At 40.1% G+C, this 20,714-nt stretch overlaps 2 protein-coding genes across 8 annotated transcripts in view; one reads left to right on the top strand and one right to left on the bottom strand.

Annotated features, from left to right (window-relative positions):
• Positions 1-15,262, top strand: part of camta1a (calmodulin binding transcription activator 1a) — a 376,271-nt gene extending 361,009 nt beyond the window's left edge. For 5 of the 7 annotated variants that reach the window (XM_053240813.1, XM_053240812.1, XM_053240814.1 and 2 more), the window contains 8 exons: positions 640-818; positions 5,744-5,981; positions 6,583-6,654; positions 6,889-6,909; positions 7,024-7,220; positions 8,025-8,099; positions 9,581-9,611; positions 10,746-15,262. In XM_053240813.1, the coding sequence (XP_053096788.1) occupies positions 640-818; positions 5,744-5,981; positions 6,583-6,654; positions 6,889-6,909; positions 7,024-7,220; positions 8,025-8,099; positions 9,581-9,611; positions 10,746-10,778 (846 nt within the window). In that variant the 3' untranslated portion in view covers positions 10,779-15,262. Of the gene's footprint in view, positions 1-639; positions 819-5,743; positions 5,982-6,582; positions 6,655-6,888; positions 6,910-7,023; positions 7,221-8,024; positions 8,100-9,580; positions 9,635-10,745 lie in introns of all 7 variants that reach the window. The other 2 variants (XM_053240817.1, XM_053240818.1) reach the window with 2 other exon arrangements.
• Positions 15,263-17,998: 2,736 nt separating this feature from the next.
• On the bottom strand, positions 17,999-19,967 carry uts2a (urotensin 2, alpha). Its single transcript, XM_026921240.3, has 4 exons — positions 19,102-19,967; positions 18,777-18,881; positions 18,630-18,673; positions 17,999-18,507 (listed from the first exon to the last, which is right to left on the bottom strand). The coding sequence occupies exons 1-4, from the start codon at positions 19,205-19,207 to the stop codon at positions 18,394-18,396; spliced, it is 369 nt and encodes a 122-aa protein (XP_026777041.1). The 5' UTR covers positions 19,208-19,967; the 3' UTR covers positions 17,999-18,393.
• Between the last annotated feature and the right edge of the window lie 747 nt (positions 19,968-20,714).

The following is a 20,714-nucleotide window of genomic DNA, read 5'->3' as shown; positions in this document are numbered from 1 at the left end:
AAGGAACCCCATATGGGTTCTAGAGATGTCAGTATTTGTTTATTGTAACAATAAACAAATTAAGCAAATAATGTGTCATATGTTTACAATATTTGTTTATTGTAACAAAATAGTAGCAAATAATAGCAAATAATGTGTCATTCAGTTTCATACATAGATATTGTAAATTACTAAAACCAGACTTTGTTTTAGAGGGGGGGTTTGTAATTCCAAATGTTTATAGGTCTTTAATACTCAAAGCTATTTTAGAAAACTGTCATTCATGATATTGCCAAAAAGTAGCAATCTGGCAGCTTTCTTCATTTCAGACTTCTGTTTGCAATTTTCCAACCCTAAAATCAGTCCAGTCCCCCAGCTGAAACAGCTGCTCAGCTCTGCTGGGTTCTTTTTTTCCTAAAAGGCAACTCATGAGGCATAGGTTGTTTAAAAAGAGAGGGTGGGGTAGGTTCAAGGAATGGAAAATTTTTGTCAGTATTGCAGTGTTTATTGCAATTGCACTTCACCTCACAGCCAGCAGAGGGCTTGAAAATGACAAATTACTTCTTTATATAATAATATTAAACATAAAAAATAAAAGCTCATTAAAGTTGTTTCAGACTCTTAGATTCTACAGTTCATTTCTATGTTTGCTGCTGGCAGGCAAACATGATGACCTTGGCAGAGCACATAATCGAGGCGACACCAGAGCGCATTAAGAGGGAAAACTTCTCAGCTGTGGAGTCTGTTCCTCTGGACAGCAGCGGCCTGAGCAGCACCATGAGCTGGCTGGCTACTTACCTGGGAGACGTGGAGCAGCTGCCCAGCATCATCCATCTGAGGTGAGAAGCCTCTGGGGAGAAAACTCTTTCAGAACAGGTTTTAGCACAATGAATGAATCTGAATATTAATGGGCCTGTAATATTTTTATACTGCCACAGACAAAATGAACAGAGTGGTTGAATCACATAAAGGTCAATGTCACAATTTTATTTTATGTTTCAAATTGCTTTTTGTATTTATATACCCAGAGATACAGTTCTGTTGTTTATATGTAGCTAGATTTTATATTTTCTACTCTGCCTAGGATGCACTTTACCAACAAAATGCATAATTTACCCACTCCAACATGCAAAAGTATTTTATTCATTTAAGCCCTCAACACACACACACACACACACACGCATATACATACAGGGCACGGTGGCTTAATGGCTTAGTGCCCTGCACCTCCAGGGTTGGGGGCTTGATTGCCCTGTGTGCGTGGAGTTTGTATGTTCTCCCCATGCTTCGGAGGTTTCCTCCGGGTACTCCGGTATCCTCCCCCAATCCAAAGACATGCGTTGTAGGTTTATTGGCATCTCTAAATTGTCCGTAGTGAGTGAATGGATTTGTGAATGTGTGTATGATTGTGCCCTGTGATGGGTTGGCACCCTGTCCAGGGTGTTCCCGCCTTGTGCCCTGAGTCGCCTGGGATAGGCTCCAGGCTCCCAGCGACCCTGTGTAGGATAAGCGGTACAGTGGTACATTATCAAACTCACTTCACAACATTTCCAGGACCATTAGGACCTATTTGGAGTTTCCCATGAAATTGTTTCCTAGCCAAGTACTAACAGTAAAGTTGACACCTCATGATCCATCGTGTAAAGTCCATCAAGAGCTCAAGCTATGTCACTCTCATCCTTTGTCATTCTTGTCAACCTGAGTGACCCACATTTTAACTTATTTAAATACTCTTCTGCTGCTATATTGTTTTTTGTCTGCTGCTGTAACACTGGAAATTTCCAACCTGGGCTAGGTCTGTTTGGCCAGAATGGGGCTATTAACAACACCAGTTGCACAGACTGGTGGATGCGGTGCAGTGTCATCCATAACAGTGACAAAGGTGGTCAGGTATAGAGTCTTAGATTTAGCCAGTTGATTGGGAACACATCCTGGCTCAGAATGCCTGTGTCTGTCCTGTTCATGAACCACACTGAACTGTGAGTTGACTGTCTGGTTTTCCAAATGATCTGAACCATCTCTCTGAGAATTCACTAACCTCCAGACAGGCTTGCTGCGAGACACTGCATCTGTTGTCTGATTGCAGTGGCCTGGTAGGTAGGAAGCTGCCCAAAACAGAAGGTGTGCATCTTCCCATTTCAAGGAGGTCGATGTTAAACACCACTGTAGTCTTGTCTGTCTGCACTTTAAATACATGTGACCCCTTTTGGAGTTACTAAAAATGTTACAGCCCTAGCCCATACAGCTTTCATTTTGAGGATGTTGATATGCTTTGATATACAGTGTTGATAGTGAACCTTGTCCTTCTTTCTATCTTTCTATCACTTCCTTCTGTATTTTTTCCATATGCCAACTACCTCACCCACCAGTCTTGCTGGGAGGTATCTGTCATTAATACTTACATTTTCTCAGGGAGAATTGCTAAGGACATGCCCTGAAGGAGAAAACAGCACCTCGGGGTGCACACACATATTTCTGTCACCACTACTCTATCTGTTTTGTCACTTGCTACTGTGACTGTCAGCATAGCAGCCAATCATCTACATGAGGAAGTGCACACAGACCCTGTTGTTGCAGGGGCTCTAGGTCAACTTGCACATACCGAGAGCTAGCCCAAAGTTCAAACTGAATTTGAATTGATATGTCACTCCACTTATGTGGCGTATCCATGAAAGCATGTAACAGCTCCTTTGTGAAACTGGTACACTCTGGAATAATCCAGCCACTTACTTGAGCTGATACATTACAAAATTTTTCAGGCATTGGATCCACTGGATTTGGTGGCAGATCAAGTTTTGTGTATGCCATAGCGGCCTTGATGCTGGCTGCTGTACCATGTTCTGGAGTTACACTCTGACTTTCATAATGCTCCACTGGTGGGCTATCAGCACTTTTCACGAAGATGAGCCTCAAACTTACAGAAAGAGATGCAGCCATAAGTAAATTCAAATTCAATTCAAATTTAAATTCAAATTAAAATTTTATTGGTCACACACAACCATATACACTATGACGTGCAGTGAAATGCTTTTTACGACTGTCTGGCGTCATAAAAAAGCAGAATTTACATAAAACCTATTTTGCTTGCATAGAAGTAGAAAAAGAAAAATATAAAAATATAAAATAAAGGATATAAAAGATAGATGGCAGAAAAACTGTGGACTATATATGGAGTAAAGTGCAAATATGTGCAGTTGTATGTGCAAAACAATACGTATGCGCAAGATCAAGCTGAGGTAGTAGCAGTGAAAAAGCCAACATAAATAATAAATATTTATAAATACCAGATAATATGAGTATATTAACAGGAATGTAGGGGGTGTGAGTATTGTGCAAACAAAACCAAGGCATAGTCCTAGGTGTTGTCCTAGTTGAGGGCCCGAATGGCCTGTAGGAAGAAGCTCCTCCTCATTCTCTCTGTGTTGGCCTTCAGGGAGTAGAAGCACCTCCCTGACCGCAACAGAGAGAAGAGTCCATTGTTTGGATGGCTGAGGTCCTTCAATATCTTCCTGGCCTTGGTCCAGCACCGATTGCTATATATTGACTGCAGGTCAGGGAGCTCAGTGTGTATGGTGCGCTCAGCTGATCATACCATCCTCTGGAGAGCTCGTCTGACCTGCTTGGTGCTGTTCCCAAACCTGGCTGTGATGCTTCCTGTCAGGATGCTCTCGATGGTGCAGGTGTACCTTAGAGTCCCTTAAGCGTCTAATTTGGTAAAGATGCTGACTGGCCTTCTTCACTAGGGTATTAATGTAAAAGGCCAAGACAGGTGGTGATGTGTGATGTGGACACAAAGGTACTGGAAACTGTCCACTCTCTCCACTGGGGCACCATTGATCTTAAGGGGGTGGTAGCTCCTCTCCTGCTTCATGCTGAAGCTCACTATCAACTCCTTTGTCTTGCTGACGTTCAGGAGGAGGTTGTTCTTCTGGCACCAGTTCTCCAGGCTTTTAATCTCCTCATCTCATTTTCAGAGATCAGGCCCACATGTCTGCCCACCCATACTGCTTGTGGTCTGTCTGTCAGAAAGTTGGAGGTCCACTGACACAGGGACAGGCCAAGTCCCAGGTCCTCCAACTTGGTGGTGAGATTGGAGGGAATTATAGTGTTAAATGCTGAGCTGTAGTCAACAAAGAGCATTTTAACATAATTTCCCTTCCTGGTGTCCAGATGGCCCAGGGCTGTGTGTAGGAGGTGTGTGATGGCCTCATCAGTTGAACGATTGGGACAGTATGCGAACTGTAATGGGTCCAGGGTATCAGGTAATGAAGAGGAGATGAAGTCTCTGACCAGCCGTTCAAACCACTTCATCACAACTGAGGTCAGGGCTACTGGGAGATAATCACTGAGGCAGATGGGCTGGGGTTTCTTTGGGACAGAAACGATAATGGACTGTTTAAAGCATATGGGAGTTACTGACTGTGCCAGGGAGAGGTTGAATATGTCCATGAACACTGGTGCTAGTTGGTCAGTGCAGGCTGTAAGGACCCGATGTGAGATGCCCTCTGACACACTCCACATGCATGCTGCCATAAGCACTGTTAGTGCTGTGAGCACTGCTAGTGCTGTTAGTGCCGTTAGCGCTGTTAGCTGCAGCCTACATAAAGGTCTGTCTCAACATTCAAAGCAACTGTACTAAGCTCCAAAAGGAAAGGCGAGCTCCTCTGTGGCCTAATCAAAGGAAGAACAGCAGCCGATTGAGCGCTGTTCGTCCCGATTAGGCCACAGAGGAGCTCGCCTTTCCTTTTCCTAGCAGGCCATAAGGTGACAGTGGCCGTCCGCTTCACTCCACGATGCACGTCTGCAGTGTCAGGGGAAGTTGATGAACATTCCTGGCCTTCCCTCTTCTCAGCTGATATTATGCTGAACTTAGGGCAAGGTCATGTAAGTGCTTGTTGAAGATGATCTGGTACCAGCCAATCTGGACATTGGTCATATGCAATTAAATCTCCAGAAGGGCTTGGAAGATGTTGAATAAGGTATAATGTTATGATATTAATTTCTCTGAGTACTGAGTACACACCAACATACTGCTGTATACACTTTCTCCTTAATGGTGCAAATTTGACCAAATCCATGCAATCTTTTGCATGGATTTTTGAGCAATTCTTCATGTCTTTATTCTGCTTCATCTGCTTCTTCTGCAAGATGGGAATCGGAAAGAGGGGCATTTTTATATTTCACTACACATGAGGTCACAGCAACAAGATGACGACTTTGTTATTAGTACTCGACGAGGAAATGAGCACACAGGAAACCTCCATTAGTTCTGGAAGGAAACTGCCCTGGTGGTCCAGAAAGGAGTAGAACTCAATTTGAGGTTCAACCACAGAAAAGGAGTGACTCCAATGAGTGCTTGCTGGAAATAACTACCGTAATATCACTTTTATGATAGATGTTGTTTTTAATTTATTTAAACAATTGATACATCATTATGTAATTTGTGGTACATAATGACATGCATTAATTTAGAGCACTTTTGCTATGTCAAGCAACAAAGGATGTTTAGGTAAAACTTTAGAAAATGTGTGTTGCAATAGATTTAAATTGTAAAACATTTGAATGTAGAGCATTTTCCTTTAAGTGCATAAATATTATGAACATTTTAATAGTATTTCAACAGTGAAATGTGTTCTGGCAGCCCTAATATTTAGAATTGTCTGTTTAGACCTTGATTCATCTATGCTTATCTGTGTGTGTGTGTGTGTGTGTGTGTGTGTGTGTGTGTGTGTGTGTGTATGTGTGTGTGTGTGTGTGTGTGAAGGTCTCTATATAGTGAACCCCTTACCCCCAACCCGGGTCTGAGTCCAGACGGTTCCCCTCAGTGTGACAGTCCATTTGAGAAAGGTGCTCTGCCCTCCCCGGCCAACTGGACTGAGTTCTTGAATGCTTCTAACAGCAAGATGGAGCGAGAACTGTCACAGCTCACCCTTACCGACCTGGAGCAGAGGGAGCTGTACGAGGCCGCTCGACTGGTACAGAGCGCCTTCCGCAAGTACAAGGTACACGTCCATTTGTGTAACATATCAGTGCTGGGGATTGATAGGTGAGATTTTGACAGGCAGTCCTGTATCATCTTCCTTTTATCCAATATGTCCTTTGGTCTTTAGTTAGTCATTTTCTGAACAAATCCTCACAGGTTCATGTTTTTGAGACTTCAGCATGGAAAGGTGGCAAAACCAGCGCATGGCCTGGCTTATAGGAGCATATGCATTGCAATCTCTTTGTCTTTTTCTCTCTGTATCTCCATATCCATGAAATGTGCTGCCTCCCATGGCTGCCTGTAATGAGTTTCCATTGCACACATGGGCTCCTGGCACAAACACACACATGCTGCTCAGCCAGTTCTGGCAGCTGAAACAGAGCAGGGGGGTTGTGGTTAACTCGACCCTCACCCCATGCCTACTGCACCTGCTCCCCTCCTGCTCTCTCTCTCTCTCTCTCTCTCTCTCTCTCTCGCTCGCTCGCTCTCTCTCTTTGTCTCCCTTTTCTCTCTTTCTCCCTCTCTCTCTCCCTGTCTCTCAGTTGGTGGTACAGTGCCTGTCTCTGCCTGCAGGCATTGGACCAGTCTCAGCTCTAATCTCCTGCTCTGCTCTCCTGCAGGAACGCCCACTGCGCGAGCAGCAGGAAGTAGCAGCTGCTGTCATTCAGCGCTGTTACAGAAAATACAAACAGGTAAGTTGACCCTGACCGACATCTTTTCAGACTGACTTCAACACTGTGTCACTGCTAAAAACATGCAAACCTACAGGAAAACCTGTACAAATCAGCATTATTAGCCATGTAGAGTCTTTCTTCCTTTCAAGAGTACCAGCCACCTTCATCCTTCTCACATCCTAAATCATCATCTCGAATACCCTCAAGTTCATCTATATCTAATCTCAGGCCAATTTTCTGTTCTTTTCCAAGCTAACATGGATAGCATTGAAGGTAACTCCTCCATTCAGAAGAACATTAGACACCAGCACACATTTTCCTCTGTAAATATTCTGTGAGAATAATTTCGCCCTGTCCTGACTGTGTAATCCCTCTGCTCTGTGGCAGTATGCACTTTATAAGAAGATGACGCAGGCTGCCATCCTTATCCAGAGTAAGTTCCGGAGTTACCACGAGCAGAAAAAGTTTCAGCAGAGTCGACGGGCAGCCGTGCTGATCCAGCAATACTACCGCAGCTACAGAGAGTTCCGTCAGCTCCGGCCTCACAGACGCACCACCTCGGCCCTGGTGCAGCACAAGCTCAGGTAGCCACTCGCATTTTAGTCTTAGGGCCCTGACACACTAAGCTGAGGTTGAAGAACAGCACCAACCTGAGTGGAGGATCATTTCGTGTTGCCTTCTCTGAAAAAGTCTTTTCTAAAAAAAGAAGTGAAAATGTGTGATTTGGGATGTTCCCCAAACAAACTAGCCCAGTTACAATTTTCAGGCCACTGTAAATTTGTTTAAATGGCCTGCTCAGAGTTTAAACCATTTGCTTGACCATTTTGTTTGAAAAAATGTAGCTAATTACAGCAGGTGGGCAGAAATTGAGTATGTGTGTCTTCTTTCAAGACTGTCCCTTGCTTGCTTTGGCTTCTCTTAGCCTGCACCAATTCCCTACACTCTCTTTTTCAGTTCAACACACTAATTTTGGCACTTACAAGCACTGACAAGTGCTGACTGACTCCAACAAAGCCAAAAGTCAACAGTCAACTTGGTTTGTCAGAATGTTTAGACACAATAGATAACAATTATATATAAAGTGTGATCTATTGTTTGCTTAGCACAGTTTCTCATCTTTGGTCCTGGAGTACCCACTGTCCTGCACATTTTAGTGTTTTCCCTGCTCTAACACACCCACTTCAACTCAGGAAGGGATGTTAATCAGCTAATACTAGTGGAAAACACTAAAATCTTCAGGACAAGGGTTACTCCAGGACCAGGGTTGGGAACCTAGGTACAGACGCAGTATAATATTCGGTTGTGTTCTGATTCATGTGATTCTGATTTGTAATTTTTGGAAGGGTTACCTTACTTTTTGTGCTAATTGTTACTGTTTGTTGTTTCAGAAGTAGTCTGCTCACTAAGAGACAGGAGCAGGCTGCCCGCAAGATCATGCGATACCTCCGCCGCTGCCGCCACAGGTAATCTTCCACTGCCACGCTGTCCCCTGGTGGCAGCACCCTGCACTCTACAGCAGTGGTACAGCCAGGAATTAATTTCAGGGGGGGATGAGGAAATCCCCCCCCCCCCCCCCCCATATTGCACACTTGTGCATTTTGGGTTGATGCCAGACAGTAGTAGAAGCAGTGCTGGCACAAATTTGCAGTTTAATCATTTAAGGCACGTTCTACCATCAACCAATATTGACCTATAAACAAGCTTGCTTTAAAATACATCTATGACAGTTCTACTGAAAATAAATTTCATCTTATAAAACCTTATCTACCTTTTTACCTCCTCCTGTAGTCAAACTCCTGTATTTCACAGGCTGTTACATCAGTATCACTGTCAGTGTAGCTAGTAGCTAGTTTTTCACCATAGTCATGGTAGCAATAAAATATGATCAATATGCAATAAAAAATGATACAATCTTAGGAGACATGGTTACTTGACATTTGTTGCCTTTTTTATGAACATCAGTATAGCACAATTACTATGAAAAACAATGTTATTTGACAAATACAGTACTGTGCAAAAGTCTATCAAAAGCATTTTACATTTCCAAACATTACTTTTCCAACAAAAAAATTAAGTGTTACAAAAAATGTTTGTATATCAGTAAAGAAAGCAACATCTTACATAACAGACCACTTTTCAGACAAAAAACCTAATGAAGGCTGCTGGGTTTTGCATGCAAAAACAGAAGCAAGTGCGACAGTCCAAGTCTCCAGAAGAACTGTGGCAGATTCTCCAAGATGCTCAGTAAAACATACCAGCCAATTTTCTCATAAAACTACACAAATTGAGACTACTTTTTTTTTTTTTGAAGCAAAGGGTTGTCACACCAAATATTTACTTTATTTAGTTTATTACTTTGTTTTCTGCTCTTTATAGTATTTTTTATGTAGAAATGTTTAATTTCAATATTTTTAAGGCATCTTTACAGTTTTTTAAATGCTTTACAGCATTTCTTTGCATGTGCCCAAGACTTTTGCACAGTACTGTATATAACCATGCACTTTATGTGTGTTATATAACCATCCATAAATAAGCATTTGGAACTATCATGAAATATTTCAATTATGAATCTGCACTGCATGTCTCACACACAAGTTGATAGAATGATCTACACTGTTTACCAGCAAAGGTGTAGCTGACTAGCCACATGAATCACAGATAAAACAGGACAAGTGCTACCACTAGTGACATAACAGTGTGTTACAATCATCTGTCACTTTACAAGTGGAGGGACATATTGAAACAAGGGACAGTCATATTTAACAGGAGCTATAGATGGTGTGAAGTTGTTAAAACAAGGGTGGACACAACAGCAACCCCCCCTTCTTCCCCTCCATTTGGTTTCTTCCCTTCCATTTGGTTTCTTCCCTTTCCCTCTACTTCATACTACATTACATAATATGTGCTAATAGCTGTGTGGTGTTGTTTTGCTGTTAATGCGAAGCCCCTTGATGGACCATAGACTGTTCAAGCGGGTGAGTGCAGCCTCAGCAACCCAGTCCGTCCCACCCCCAATACTCTTTCACTCTCTGTCTTTATGACTCTCTCTACTGCTGTTTTCTTTCTCTCACAACTGACGCCTTCCTGTTGTTCATCTAAATATATCTCACTCTGGCATTCTTTTCTCTAGTCTCCCTTTTTCTCTGTACCTTTTCTCTTCATCACTGTTGCTTGATGCCTGCTTGCATGACAGCTGCCGACTGGAAGCACAGATGGACCGTGAGGCTTAGAATAAGAACAACTAACCACCGTGACACCACCACACTAAATGAGCACCCACTTATTTCCCCTTCAGAAATGTGACTGCCTTCTACTCTGTGTTGTTATGATGAAAGGATGTATGAAGAATGAGCGATGAAGAGTGTACGCTGTTACCTGTGTTGCATGATGGGATGATTATGGGCCTTGCTTTCTGACAGGCATGCTGAGAGTGGTGTGTCATTACCAAGGGGCATGAAGTCTTCCTCTGTGATAAGCTGGCTGTCTGGCTAGCATACGTCTTTTTGCTAATGAACAGCTCATTACTCATAAGGTGTTATTACAGTATGTGCCGGTGGGAACTCTCTCTTGTGATCGATATATTGTGAAAGATCATCACACTATTAACAAGATCAGCAGAACTGCTCTGTGCCGAGCCCAGAGTGTTAGAGTAAATTATGCAGTTTGTTTGTGAGACCCGAGGGGAATTGGCTAAACACTTCAGTCTGAGCAGATAGCTTTATCTTGGTGTGAATGATGGGTGGAAAGGAGGACTTTCACTCTGAATCTATGAATCAAATGAAATGTGCAGACTATTTTAAGTTTGTCCCATATATCAAGTTCAAGATGAAATTTGCAAGGTGAAGCTTGAGAAAATGGGACAAGCTCCCAAAGATTGCCTGAATTGAATATGACACTTTATTATTATTATTATTATTATTATTAAAATAGCTGTATTGTATATCAGTTCCCCAATTTTAGACTTCCAGGCTTGTGGATTTTACGTTCCACAATCCAGTATGAGTGCTGTGTCGGACATGTCCCACTGACACGTCTCCTCTCATATCAGTATGTTGCTCTTTCCATTCTCTCTTGTCTCTGTTAACCTGGTGTCTGATGTTTTTTTACAGAGTGAGAGAATTGAGAAAGGCCAGGGAACATGAGACTATCCAGAAGAGCCCCCTCACAATGTGACATCCCTTTCCAGACTTCTTTTCCTGTTTTTTCTGTTTCAACCAGACCTTTTACTAGAGGAAAAAAAAAAAGAATTCAAGCGGGAAGAGTACAGCTCTATACAGAACTACACAGAACTACAGACTTCTGCTATTATACAACACCACTTTTTCATATCTCTTTCTTCCTTCTATCTTTCTTTTGTAAGAGAAAGCGCTGACATTAAGAGTGGATTAAAAAAAACAAACAAACTCAAAGCGAGGATGTGATTGGAGGAAAAACATTTGCTTCATGGCATTTTTTGCACTTTTCATGGATTTGGTTTGTTATTTTGAATCGCATTGAAAAGAAAAGGAAAGGATTTTGGAGCAGTGCAACTCTTCAGAGGATCACAGAGAGAAGACGAAGAACAGGTGGAAAGACTGGAAAAAATATGGAACTGAAGGAGAAACCTAGCAGGACCTGGATCGAATTGTAGTAGATTGTTTAAACAAATTTAATATGTAGAAATATTACGAGGCATATGAAAAAATGTCCAAAAAATCCATTTACATCCAGTACATGAGAAAAGACATGTCTCTTAATTATAAAGTTGCAACCCATTATATTAGTGACAAGACAGGACAGTCTATGAATGTGGAGGTGAGGCTAAAAAAAAGGATATCTAACATTTCAGTTAGTGTTATTCATCCTTTTAAATTCCATAGTAACCTATGCTTGAATTGGACCAGTGCAAAATCAGTGCAAACACAAAAGTACCATGTCTCTGGGAAAAAAAAACATTATGTCTGTGTCCATCAATTTATTTTAACCCCCAGTGAATGTAATGAAAATTATGATGTTCCTATTGGGCAATTTGCTATGGACCTTTTCATTATGTAAATGTTTTTGAAGAAACAAATTGCCTCATTTTGGCTAGTAGTAGTCATTGATGATGCTCTTATTCTATTCAAATGACCTTCATTGGCTCTTTAGGCCTTTAAAGGGAAGTTCACAGACATTGCCTTGATATCTTAGAGATTCTCTGAAGGGTCACTAAGCTAGCCCTCTCAACAGGGGTTGGAAAAATCCATATTTTTGACGACTGAGCGGTTTCTGTACATAAAGAAGGTCAATGGAACAGTATGTGAAGTAAAAACATTTATCTGAACAGGACTGTATTTTAGAAATATATTATTTTATTCATTATAAGGGGTCAAAACAGGAAGCCGAAATCTGAATATTTGTATAGTTTTGTTTGAATGCCTAATAAGTATTGTTTGTACATATTGTAAATACTCTGGGATAAGATGAGCTACGTGCATGAAAATCAAAGATACTGAAAAAAAGATGATTTAAACAAACAGCATTAGTGGCTATGCTCTGTAAAACTTTCACTATAAGAATATTTTATTTTATTTTGAATGTTCTTAAGAAGAACATTTTGCTAAAGCATGACCTTACTGCAGATATGAAAAATACCATACTTTGAGGTAGAAGAAAACAACAAGCATTATCATTAGACAAAAACGGTTACGTTTACATCTGTTTGTTTCACGGGTTACCAAGAGTCTTTTTCTCTACTGGTGCCAATTAATGTGAATGCTAACTGCTTAATGAGAAATAATACATTCATCCTCGCTGAGCAGAAGACAAGGCAGTGAAATGGGAGAACATAAACTTTCATCAATTCATCCCCACTGACCAGTGAATACAAAGAAGTGCCACAGAGAGGAGAGGATTTCATAAGTAGCCTTTTAGTCTCCCACATTTCTATTGTTTCTCATATTGTAAATTCAAAACACAAAGAAGTTTTAAATCTTGTCTATGATTGCGACCATCTGTATACAAAGTGACCATGTTATATATTATAAGGCTGCTCATTTTTCAATTTAAAATGCAACACTGACAGAAAAAGCGGTGATGGTTAAAGACTGGCAAGTCTTTCCTGCATGATGTGACTGGACATTTTGGTGCTAATAACAATGATTTAACAGGATAATGAGAAGAAACGCTTGGCCGATGTTGCGCTTTGGCACTGAATCAGCTGTTTGCACATTTAGGCAGTAAAGTAGCTTATGTCATGTTCTAGCGGCTTTGGAGGTGCATCACTTCCTGAGCGTGTAATTAGGGTCCAACCATAAACAGGCAGCACTTGAAATAAGCTGAAAATGAAAATAATGGCACACAAAAGGATTTTTAAATAAGGTCATGAGTCTTATTTAATTTTCCATTCATTTCAAATTTACTGTTTAAGTGGTGCCATAATGTGGTTGTCTTCTACAGCGGTTTGTAATTATTATTATTTTTTTTTAATATATGTATCTTTCAAAGTGTGAACTGTTCAGAGTGTTCATGTGGGAAGTGCCTATTCACAGCAAATTTCACTCAGCATGCAATGTAACAAACTGGACTAACTGACTATTTGGACAATGTAAAAGTGACTCTCTTTCATGCTGATTATTTGATGTATGTTAATATGTTTTCTTCCAATATGTTCTGTCACCATAGCAGAAAGCTCAGTTTGTATTTAAAGCCTGTTGGAACTGCCAGTCAGGATTGCACACACAGTCCAGTGGCTGTTGCCTTGCATTCATTCATTCATTCATTCATTCATTATGAAAGCAGTTTAGGATGTCTGCTATTGCACTGCTGGAGCCACATGAGAAGGTCTTATTATGCTTGCATGGGAAACATAGATAACCGGGTGACTAAAGCGCACCCAGAGCATGCTTATTTTTGTAGATTTGTTAGGCAGATAGATTTGAGGAAGAAATAATGTTCTATAAAGCAATGCTGGTTTAGTAGCTCATACAACATAACAGGAGGGTACAGGGGTATTGAAAGGGAAGGCAGACGCGAGACATTCATTGTATAGGATTGATCAGTATTCACGTTTACTGGAGTGGCACACACATTTCTCAAACAAGGTTCTAATAGTTTCCCATTGCGTTCAGTCACATCAACAAGTCAGCTGTTGATGTTCATATCTTCACGCCACTTTTACGCATGCACATAACAGTGATGTGTCCTATATATACATGTATACATATATAAATATGAAACCGGGTCAGAACATGCGTTGTACTTGCAGGAAGTGGATAACCGCGACCTCTAGAGTGAATCTCCTAGCGTTAGTGACAAGTTAGCCTCACTTTTTTGTATTTTTACTCAGGGTGCCAAAACTGGGGAGGGGGAAGTGGAGCAGGTCACTGGAGAATCAGCTGCTGCTTACTGGGAAAATGAGCCAGAGCCGAGTCCTGATCAACTTACTGTGATTTTGATTATTCCATGCTGTTCATTTTTATCGAAACATACAAAGCTGATTTGTTTTGTGTACCATAGAAATAACCACTGTCCCCGAAAAGCCCCATCAAAACACAAAATGACAGTAGGAAGAAAGGCATCCCATGCCATACCCCAGGGTAATGGAGGTATAATTAGTGGTGTGTGAGCTACAGTCCTGTATGTGCTTACATTTCAGACTGAAACACTGCCATTGATAGATGTAGAGTATGAATTTAAAAAAGTACAAGGTAATAAATTATAAATAACAGTATTGACCTCATTTCTAATGTAATAGATTTCCCTTTTTATTTCACCTTAGAGCTATAGGGTGCTTGAGAGATGTTAGATGGACCATGGACTCACAGGGCATAAGATTCTCTTGAAATGCTTACTGATGATCATCACAGCCCAGACATGGTCTCATGTTCAGCTCACAGGCATCTAGCTTAGATTAATGTTTTTCTTTACTCATTATTGAAACTACCTTTCCTCTTTTTCTGCACCCATCCTCAAAAAAAGGCACATCGAGGTAACCGAGCCGAAATCTGTCTCACAAAACTTTCCACTTGTGGACATAGAGCAATAAACATGTTTTATGAAGTTGAGACCTGCAGATCTTACGGAGATTAAAAAAAAAAAAGAAAAAAAAAAAAAAAAACAATTGGACACATGCAAACTTACACTTATGCAAATGCCGATAGGCTGGTGTGAGATTAGTGTTCAGTAGGCCTAGTTTATGGACAGCAGTTATAGGACATCTTTTACAGACCTGCACGTTTTCATCACTCCCAAAACCCAGAAAAATAGCGGCCCTGCTTTTATTCTAGGCCACTGGGGCCTTGACACTTTGCATGTGTAACTAGTGTTAGAGCTCTTTTTCTCTCCTCTCTAGCTGTCTTTCCTTGCTATGTAGCCTTTGTCCTTCCCTTCCCCCAATTTGTTCAACCGTTCATTTATTTTTAAAACTTTGTGTAATACAGACCTTTTTTTCTTGCGTTTCTCCCTTCCCCTTATGTAAGTTTTATTTTTGTAACTGCATGTTAAACCGTCACTGAAATGATGGATATGTAAAAAAAAAAAAAAAAAAGAGAACTCAGCTGCTGAAGCCATGCAAAATGTTTTGAATTGCCCTTAAAATATGAAAGATGTTTTCTGAATGCTTTATATTCTTTCTGCTGTAAAATAATAAAAAGGGAGAAAATGAAAAGAGTGTGTTAGAATGAGTTTTCATGGTAAACAAGTCTTATCACATCCTGCCTTAACTGATTGGTTGTTAGAGAATAGAGAGCAAAAAAGCTGCAGAAGTAGGCAGTCAGATGTGAAGTTCAACATACAAAAGAAGGCCATGTTGATTCCCTGTGGTTTAAATTACTATTTTTTTTTTATATTTTGTGAAATAAAATGCACTAGGTTTATTGGAAAATATCTCAGGCATATACAAACAAAATTGCTCAATCTTAGGGATTGAGGGAGTGGGCAGGACTGGCCAGAATTTCTTCTGGAGTGGGTAAGATTGGTCATAATCCCTCTGGGAACAGGCAGGAGAGGGATTTAAAAAGCCCCGCCTACTCCTATATTAGGGACTACTGGGTAACCAATCAGAATTGAGCTCTGCCACAAAGCGTGATATAGAAAACATTTGAGGAGAAGCATCATAGAAGCATCATTTACTCCTTCAAGTGTTCGGTAAAACTTGCATATAGTTTTACAAACTGCAGAGCTTAACTGTGTCCCCTGGTGGACATTATTAATACTACAGAATTCTCTTTATTTATGAGAGTACATAACTGAGGTTTTTTTTTTTTTTCAATACTCTTAACTTGACTGTAAATTACATTTTAATAATTATTGTTTTTGTTTTGTTTGTTTGGTTTTTTTTTTAATATAAGAACTACTTGTAGTTTAAATAATCTTGCTTATTCCACCCAATGTGATGGCCTGAGAAAATGGCCTGCATTTTAGACTCTTATGATACTGGCTATGTAGTGTGTGTGCATTTTTGTTTTTTGTCTTAGACATTGTTGCATCTCAGATTAAGAGTCTTGATGCAATCACACTCAGGGTACAATCGGGGTTTCTCTACATCTTCAAAGCTGCTGGGGACATGTCCGTCTCACTGCGACTACAGTTCACAGGTAAGGGTTAAGATAATGTTTGTGTTGCTGTGCTATATCCCAGTGAATTAGTGTGTATATCTGTTATCTGGAAAATGTTATCTGTTCTTGCGCAAGCTATATAAGGAAGAAAACATGACAGGGTGTGCTGTTATTGAAAACTAATCGATGACAGGGTGGTATGGGACAGCCTGAAATGAAACGCTGTTGAATGCTTGATTCTGATTGGTGAGAAATTGTTGATTAATTAAGCAGTATTGCATGAGCAAGAGTGCTGTTATACTGAATATGAGCATGGCTGTGAATTGGCCACAGGCTGAGTGCCACATTTAGTCCCAGCCGTGCTGATATTCAGTATGACAGCATGATTGGAAGTGTGATATTCCTTTCATACACAGTTTTGTAAATAAGGAATTAATACAGAGTAACTGACATTTTGGACACAACATCACCAAATAATTAGTTTATTTTTTCTCTGCAAATGGAAACACTATATATGGAAGCCACATATGGGTATGATCATGGTCAGATGTCCACATACTTTTGTCCATACAGTATATTGTAGCTAGGTCACTTACCTAGGAGGAGGAACAGCTGCGTAGTCATGGTCTGCAGCAAGAGCAGGTCCCACAAACACTGCTGGCTTTTCAATTTGTCCAAAACATTATGCCAGACAGCAGATGTTTAATTTGTCCGGTTCACCGGAAGCTTTGAAACGCTACTACTTACGCTTCCGCAACATGGAACTGTGAAAAAGGTCCATAATGGTCTTAATGACCAGTCACTACGCTAACACACACACACACACACAGACCAGCAATAATTGTGTTTCTCATTTTTGCATTTAGCTTTCTGTTCTGCTGCACCTGAGATGCAATGCAGCAGCCCTTCCCAGGCCTATGTTTCAGGGTGAGCTGTCAGAACATAATCAGCTTTGGGGTAGTAACTGCCATTACACTGCCCTTTTATTATTTAACTATAACAGCATGCCCAGTCATGTTTCATTCCTTACTTAAACCACAGCACCAAATTGTTATTAGCTACTTGTAGCTACATCCATTGGCTGTTTTATCAGTTAAATTCTCAGCCCTGTCCAGCAGTGGAAAAGGAGCACCGCTGACAAGATAATATTTGGGTGGTGGATTATTCATAGTCCAGCAGTAACATTGACATGGTAGTGTGTGATAGTGGTATGAGTGTATCAGGTGCAGCAGCATATTTGTATTTGTAAACACTGTGTAAAGTTACTGCCAATTTTCTTAGACACACCTTCCTTGTTTTTCCACCTTGTAGGCGTGCACTTAAATACTTAAGCCCATCTCTTCTCATGTATGTTAATCATTCTCTAGCCCTTTATCAGAGCTCAAGTGTTAATTAACAAGTCTATCCTCCTTTACTGACAGTACTCTCAAACAAAGGCTTTCTGTAGTTCTGAACAGATGAAACAGAGATTCAACAGGATTGAGGTCAGAGCATAAAATTATACTGCACTTGAATAGTAGTCAGTTGAGAAGAGAGGATGAAAAATAGTGTTTTTTAGAGCGGACAGGAAAAATCCGACATCTGAACTTTGTTTTTCTTATCTAGTAGATCAGACTGGCCCACAGTCGAGAAGTGGCTGTGACTGCTGTGCATGTTCCAACATTCACTGGATCTGAGGTTTATTCAGATCTCAGTTAAACCTCAACTTTATGCAACACCTCTCTGCAATGCTCATGCATGCTATACTGCTGATCAGAAATAGACCTGCTGAGGACTGGATATAAGGATCATTGCTTTTTGTATTACATATGTACATGTTCCTCTGTTATTTATTCTGTGCTATAGAGGAAATAAACCAAATGGCCACCGAGGAAGCTTTTCTAAATGTAACAGTTTATTAGTGGTCAACATGTACTTATTACAACATTCACTAAAAAGGGAAATGATCCAGTGTCAGATATCAGTGTCAAGCAACATTTTAAAAGGTTCACAGAACAACATAGAAATGCCACTGTGCAAAAATATAAACGACCCCAATACATGTGATTAATTAGTTTCTCTTTTATCTCATTATGCTATGTCTCAATAAATAATCTGTGAACAATAGATATTTAAGAGCATGAATGTATTTTGTGGGTGTTTATCTGTACTGTATCTGTGTGTGTGTGTGTGTGCACATTTATGTTGGTATCTGAAAACAAGCCCAGTCTCTCAGTCATGCGTGTGATTTCCCGTGCCAGTATTAAACACAGTACTTCCAGAAGCAGTCAGCTCCGTTGCCCCTCTTTCTGTATGGCCTCTTAATACCAAGTATGTGACTGAGAGAGCTTAGATGGCCTGGTTTCTCCAGCAGAACCTGCAGGCGATGCATTTATCAACATACTTTACAAATCCGGTCATGCAGTCAAATGCAAAGCTGATTGATGATTGGAAAATGTTTGGAAAATACAGTCACATAAGTGAAACTGTTAATCTCACCTCTTTTAGAGCTTCTTTAGGGAGCAGCCCTGACACTTTGAGACCTTAGAAAAAAAACTTATATTTAATGTTGGAGATGACAATGAAGTCAAATTAAAAGGTATGGATACGAGGGAAAGAAAAAGCATTCATAATTAGCAGCCTCACCATCTTTGGAGAGCAGCGGTGAGTAACTGAGGCCTGCCGTCCTCTGGAGAAGGCTGCTCAAATCCAGGTCCTCGGGACCGACTGCTCCTGCCTCCTCAGCTGAGTCTAAAATAACAACATACAGAACCAACATTGCTACAGCCTACTAGTTTTCAACATTACTGTCTTCTGACCTTCTGCATCTAAGTACAGGCTGAAAAGCTAAGCAGTACTGTGTGTGTTATTAACTGGGTTGTATTGGAGTATTTCAAATTTTATGCATAAAAAAGAGTAATCTTTCAAATTTCTGCTTAGACAGGGTCATATTTGTAAAACTTGCACTCACCAGGTCCAGGATAAGACATGTCTGCTGTTTCTGAGACAGGATGTGCCAGCAGTGGGCCGACGGAAAGCAGGAGAAGAGTCCAGGACAGGAGCAAGTTACAGACCATCTCTACTGCACCGCTGTTTTTCTACAAAAACTGTGCTGTCTCACAGAGCCGAGTGAAGACGGTGGAAATGCAGCAAATAAGATGGACCTTGAGTTTATATAGTCAACCCTTCTCAATAGCGTCATGTTGAACGTGTATATCACCGGTGTTTTATTAAGCTTTTTTGCATTTAGAATCAGACTCCAGTCAGTCAGACGGAGTACCTGCGTCAATGAACATGGCAGTAAAATCAGGATAGGGTTTGTGTCCTATGTGCCAGGCCTGGCACTGTTGATAGATTCTTTAATAGATGCATAAAATGGGGGACACAGGTGTCCAAATGTCCCTCTATCAACCCTTTCACTTAATCAAACAATGACCAGGCTGTCTATGGAGATGTTTATAATAGCTGTCAGTTGACTGCTGTAGACAAAAATACATTTTATATTGTCTTTATCACACAGTATATTTTTATTAGAATATTTTCTCCACAAATAGATTGAATGATTTAATTAGTGGTTATGCTGGTGACGTGAATATTAGTTCTTATAAAAATCCTGACTGTCCAGGCTATTTCACATTTATTGTTGTAGTTGTAGTATCAGATCTTTTGCTACCTGCTACTATCTCATTAAATTTCCCCTTTTCTTATAATAAATGCATTTATACATATGTATACACTCAATAAAAGGAGGCAAACTAGTCTGCAGTAGAGAGTGTCATTTGTCTATCAATTCCTAGCAGATAGCTTAATGCAAATGTAACATTTCCTACTGAAGGGAAGAAGACTAAGCAGAGGCAAAGTGAAGACATTATATATATATTAAATAATATATATATATATATATATATATATATATATATATATATATATATATATATATTATGTCTACACATATACACATACATATACATATATAAATAGTAATTTAAACATACAAATTACTTTTTCTCCAGAAATGCTAAAATACCAAAATTCTTTACTTGAGAAAAAGTGCAGTTATTCATCTCTATAACTCCTCTGGTAAAAGATGAAGTACAGCTTCATAATCTTCACTTAAATCAAACTAATCAAATGTATAAACTCCTTTTTTTACTTAAAGTATGAAAGTAAAAGTGCAAGAAAGAAAAAGATGTCTGCCTCAAATCACACTGATTTTAGTTACTAACGGTAAATATTTGCCTCTTTCACTAAGGAACAAAGGAACTCATAAAAACTTAAGTTAAGGCTAACTAACAACAGCTTTATTCCTAATGTCTCAAATGTTAGCTAGCATGATAACCCTGAGGTGAATGCTAATAGCTAGCTGTCATCTATACGAGCTGCACTGCTAAATACAAAGTGTACATAGCAACAGCGAGATTATAGTGACGGGTATTAGGTATACTTCTCACTGTCAGATCTATTAAAGTTTAGATTTGTTAAGAATTGAAACTCTCTGATGCTAAAAGGTCACCTTATTACTTTAAAATATATGATTACAGAGACCTAGAGTGATATGCTGAACACACTGACCACTGCATTCAT

Source organism: Pangasianodon hypophthalmus, chromosome 16 (assembly GCF_027358585.1).
Source record: "Pangasianodon hypophthalmus isolate fPanHyp1 chromosome 16, fPanHyp1.pri, whole genome shotgun sequence".
NCBI classification, from domain to species: Eukaryota; Metazoa; Chordata; class Actinopteri; order Siluriformes; family Pangasiidae; genus Pangasianodon; species Pangasianodon hypophthalmus.
This window is presented reverse-complemented; position numbering and strand designations above follow the sequence as displayed.

What these genes read in the sequence shown, in the direction of transcription:
- uts2a (XM_026921240.3), bottom strand. Translation starts at nt 19,207, where the DNA reads ATGGTCTGTAACTTGCTCCTGTCCTGGACTCTTCTCCTGCTTTCCGTC. An exon ending in CATGTCTTATCCTGGACCTG is followed by an intron (nt 18,882 to 19,101) that starts GTGAGTGCAAGT and finishes TTGTTATTTTAG; the next exon opens with ACTCAGCTGAGGAGGCAGGA. An exon ending in CTAAAGAAGCTCTAAAAGAG is followed by an intron (nt 18,508 to 18,629) that starts GTGAGATTAACA and finishes CATCGCCTGCAG; the next exon opens with GTTCTGCTGGAGAAACCAGG.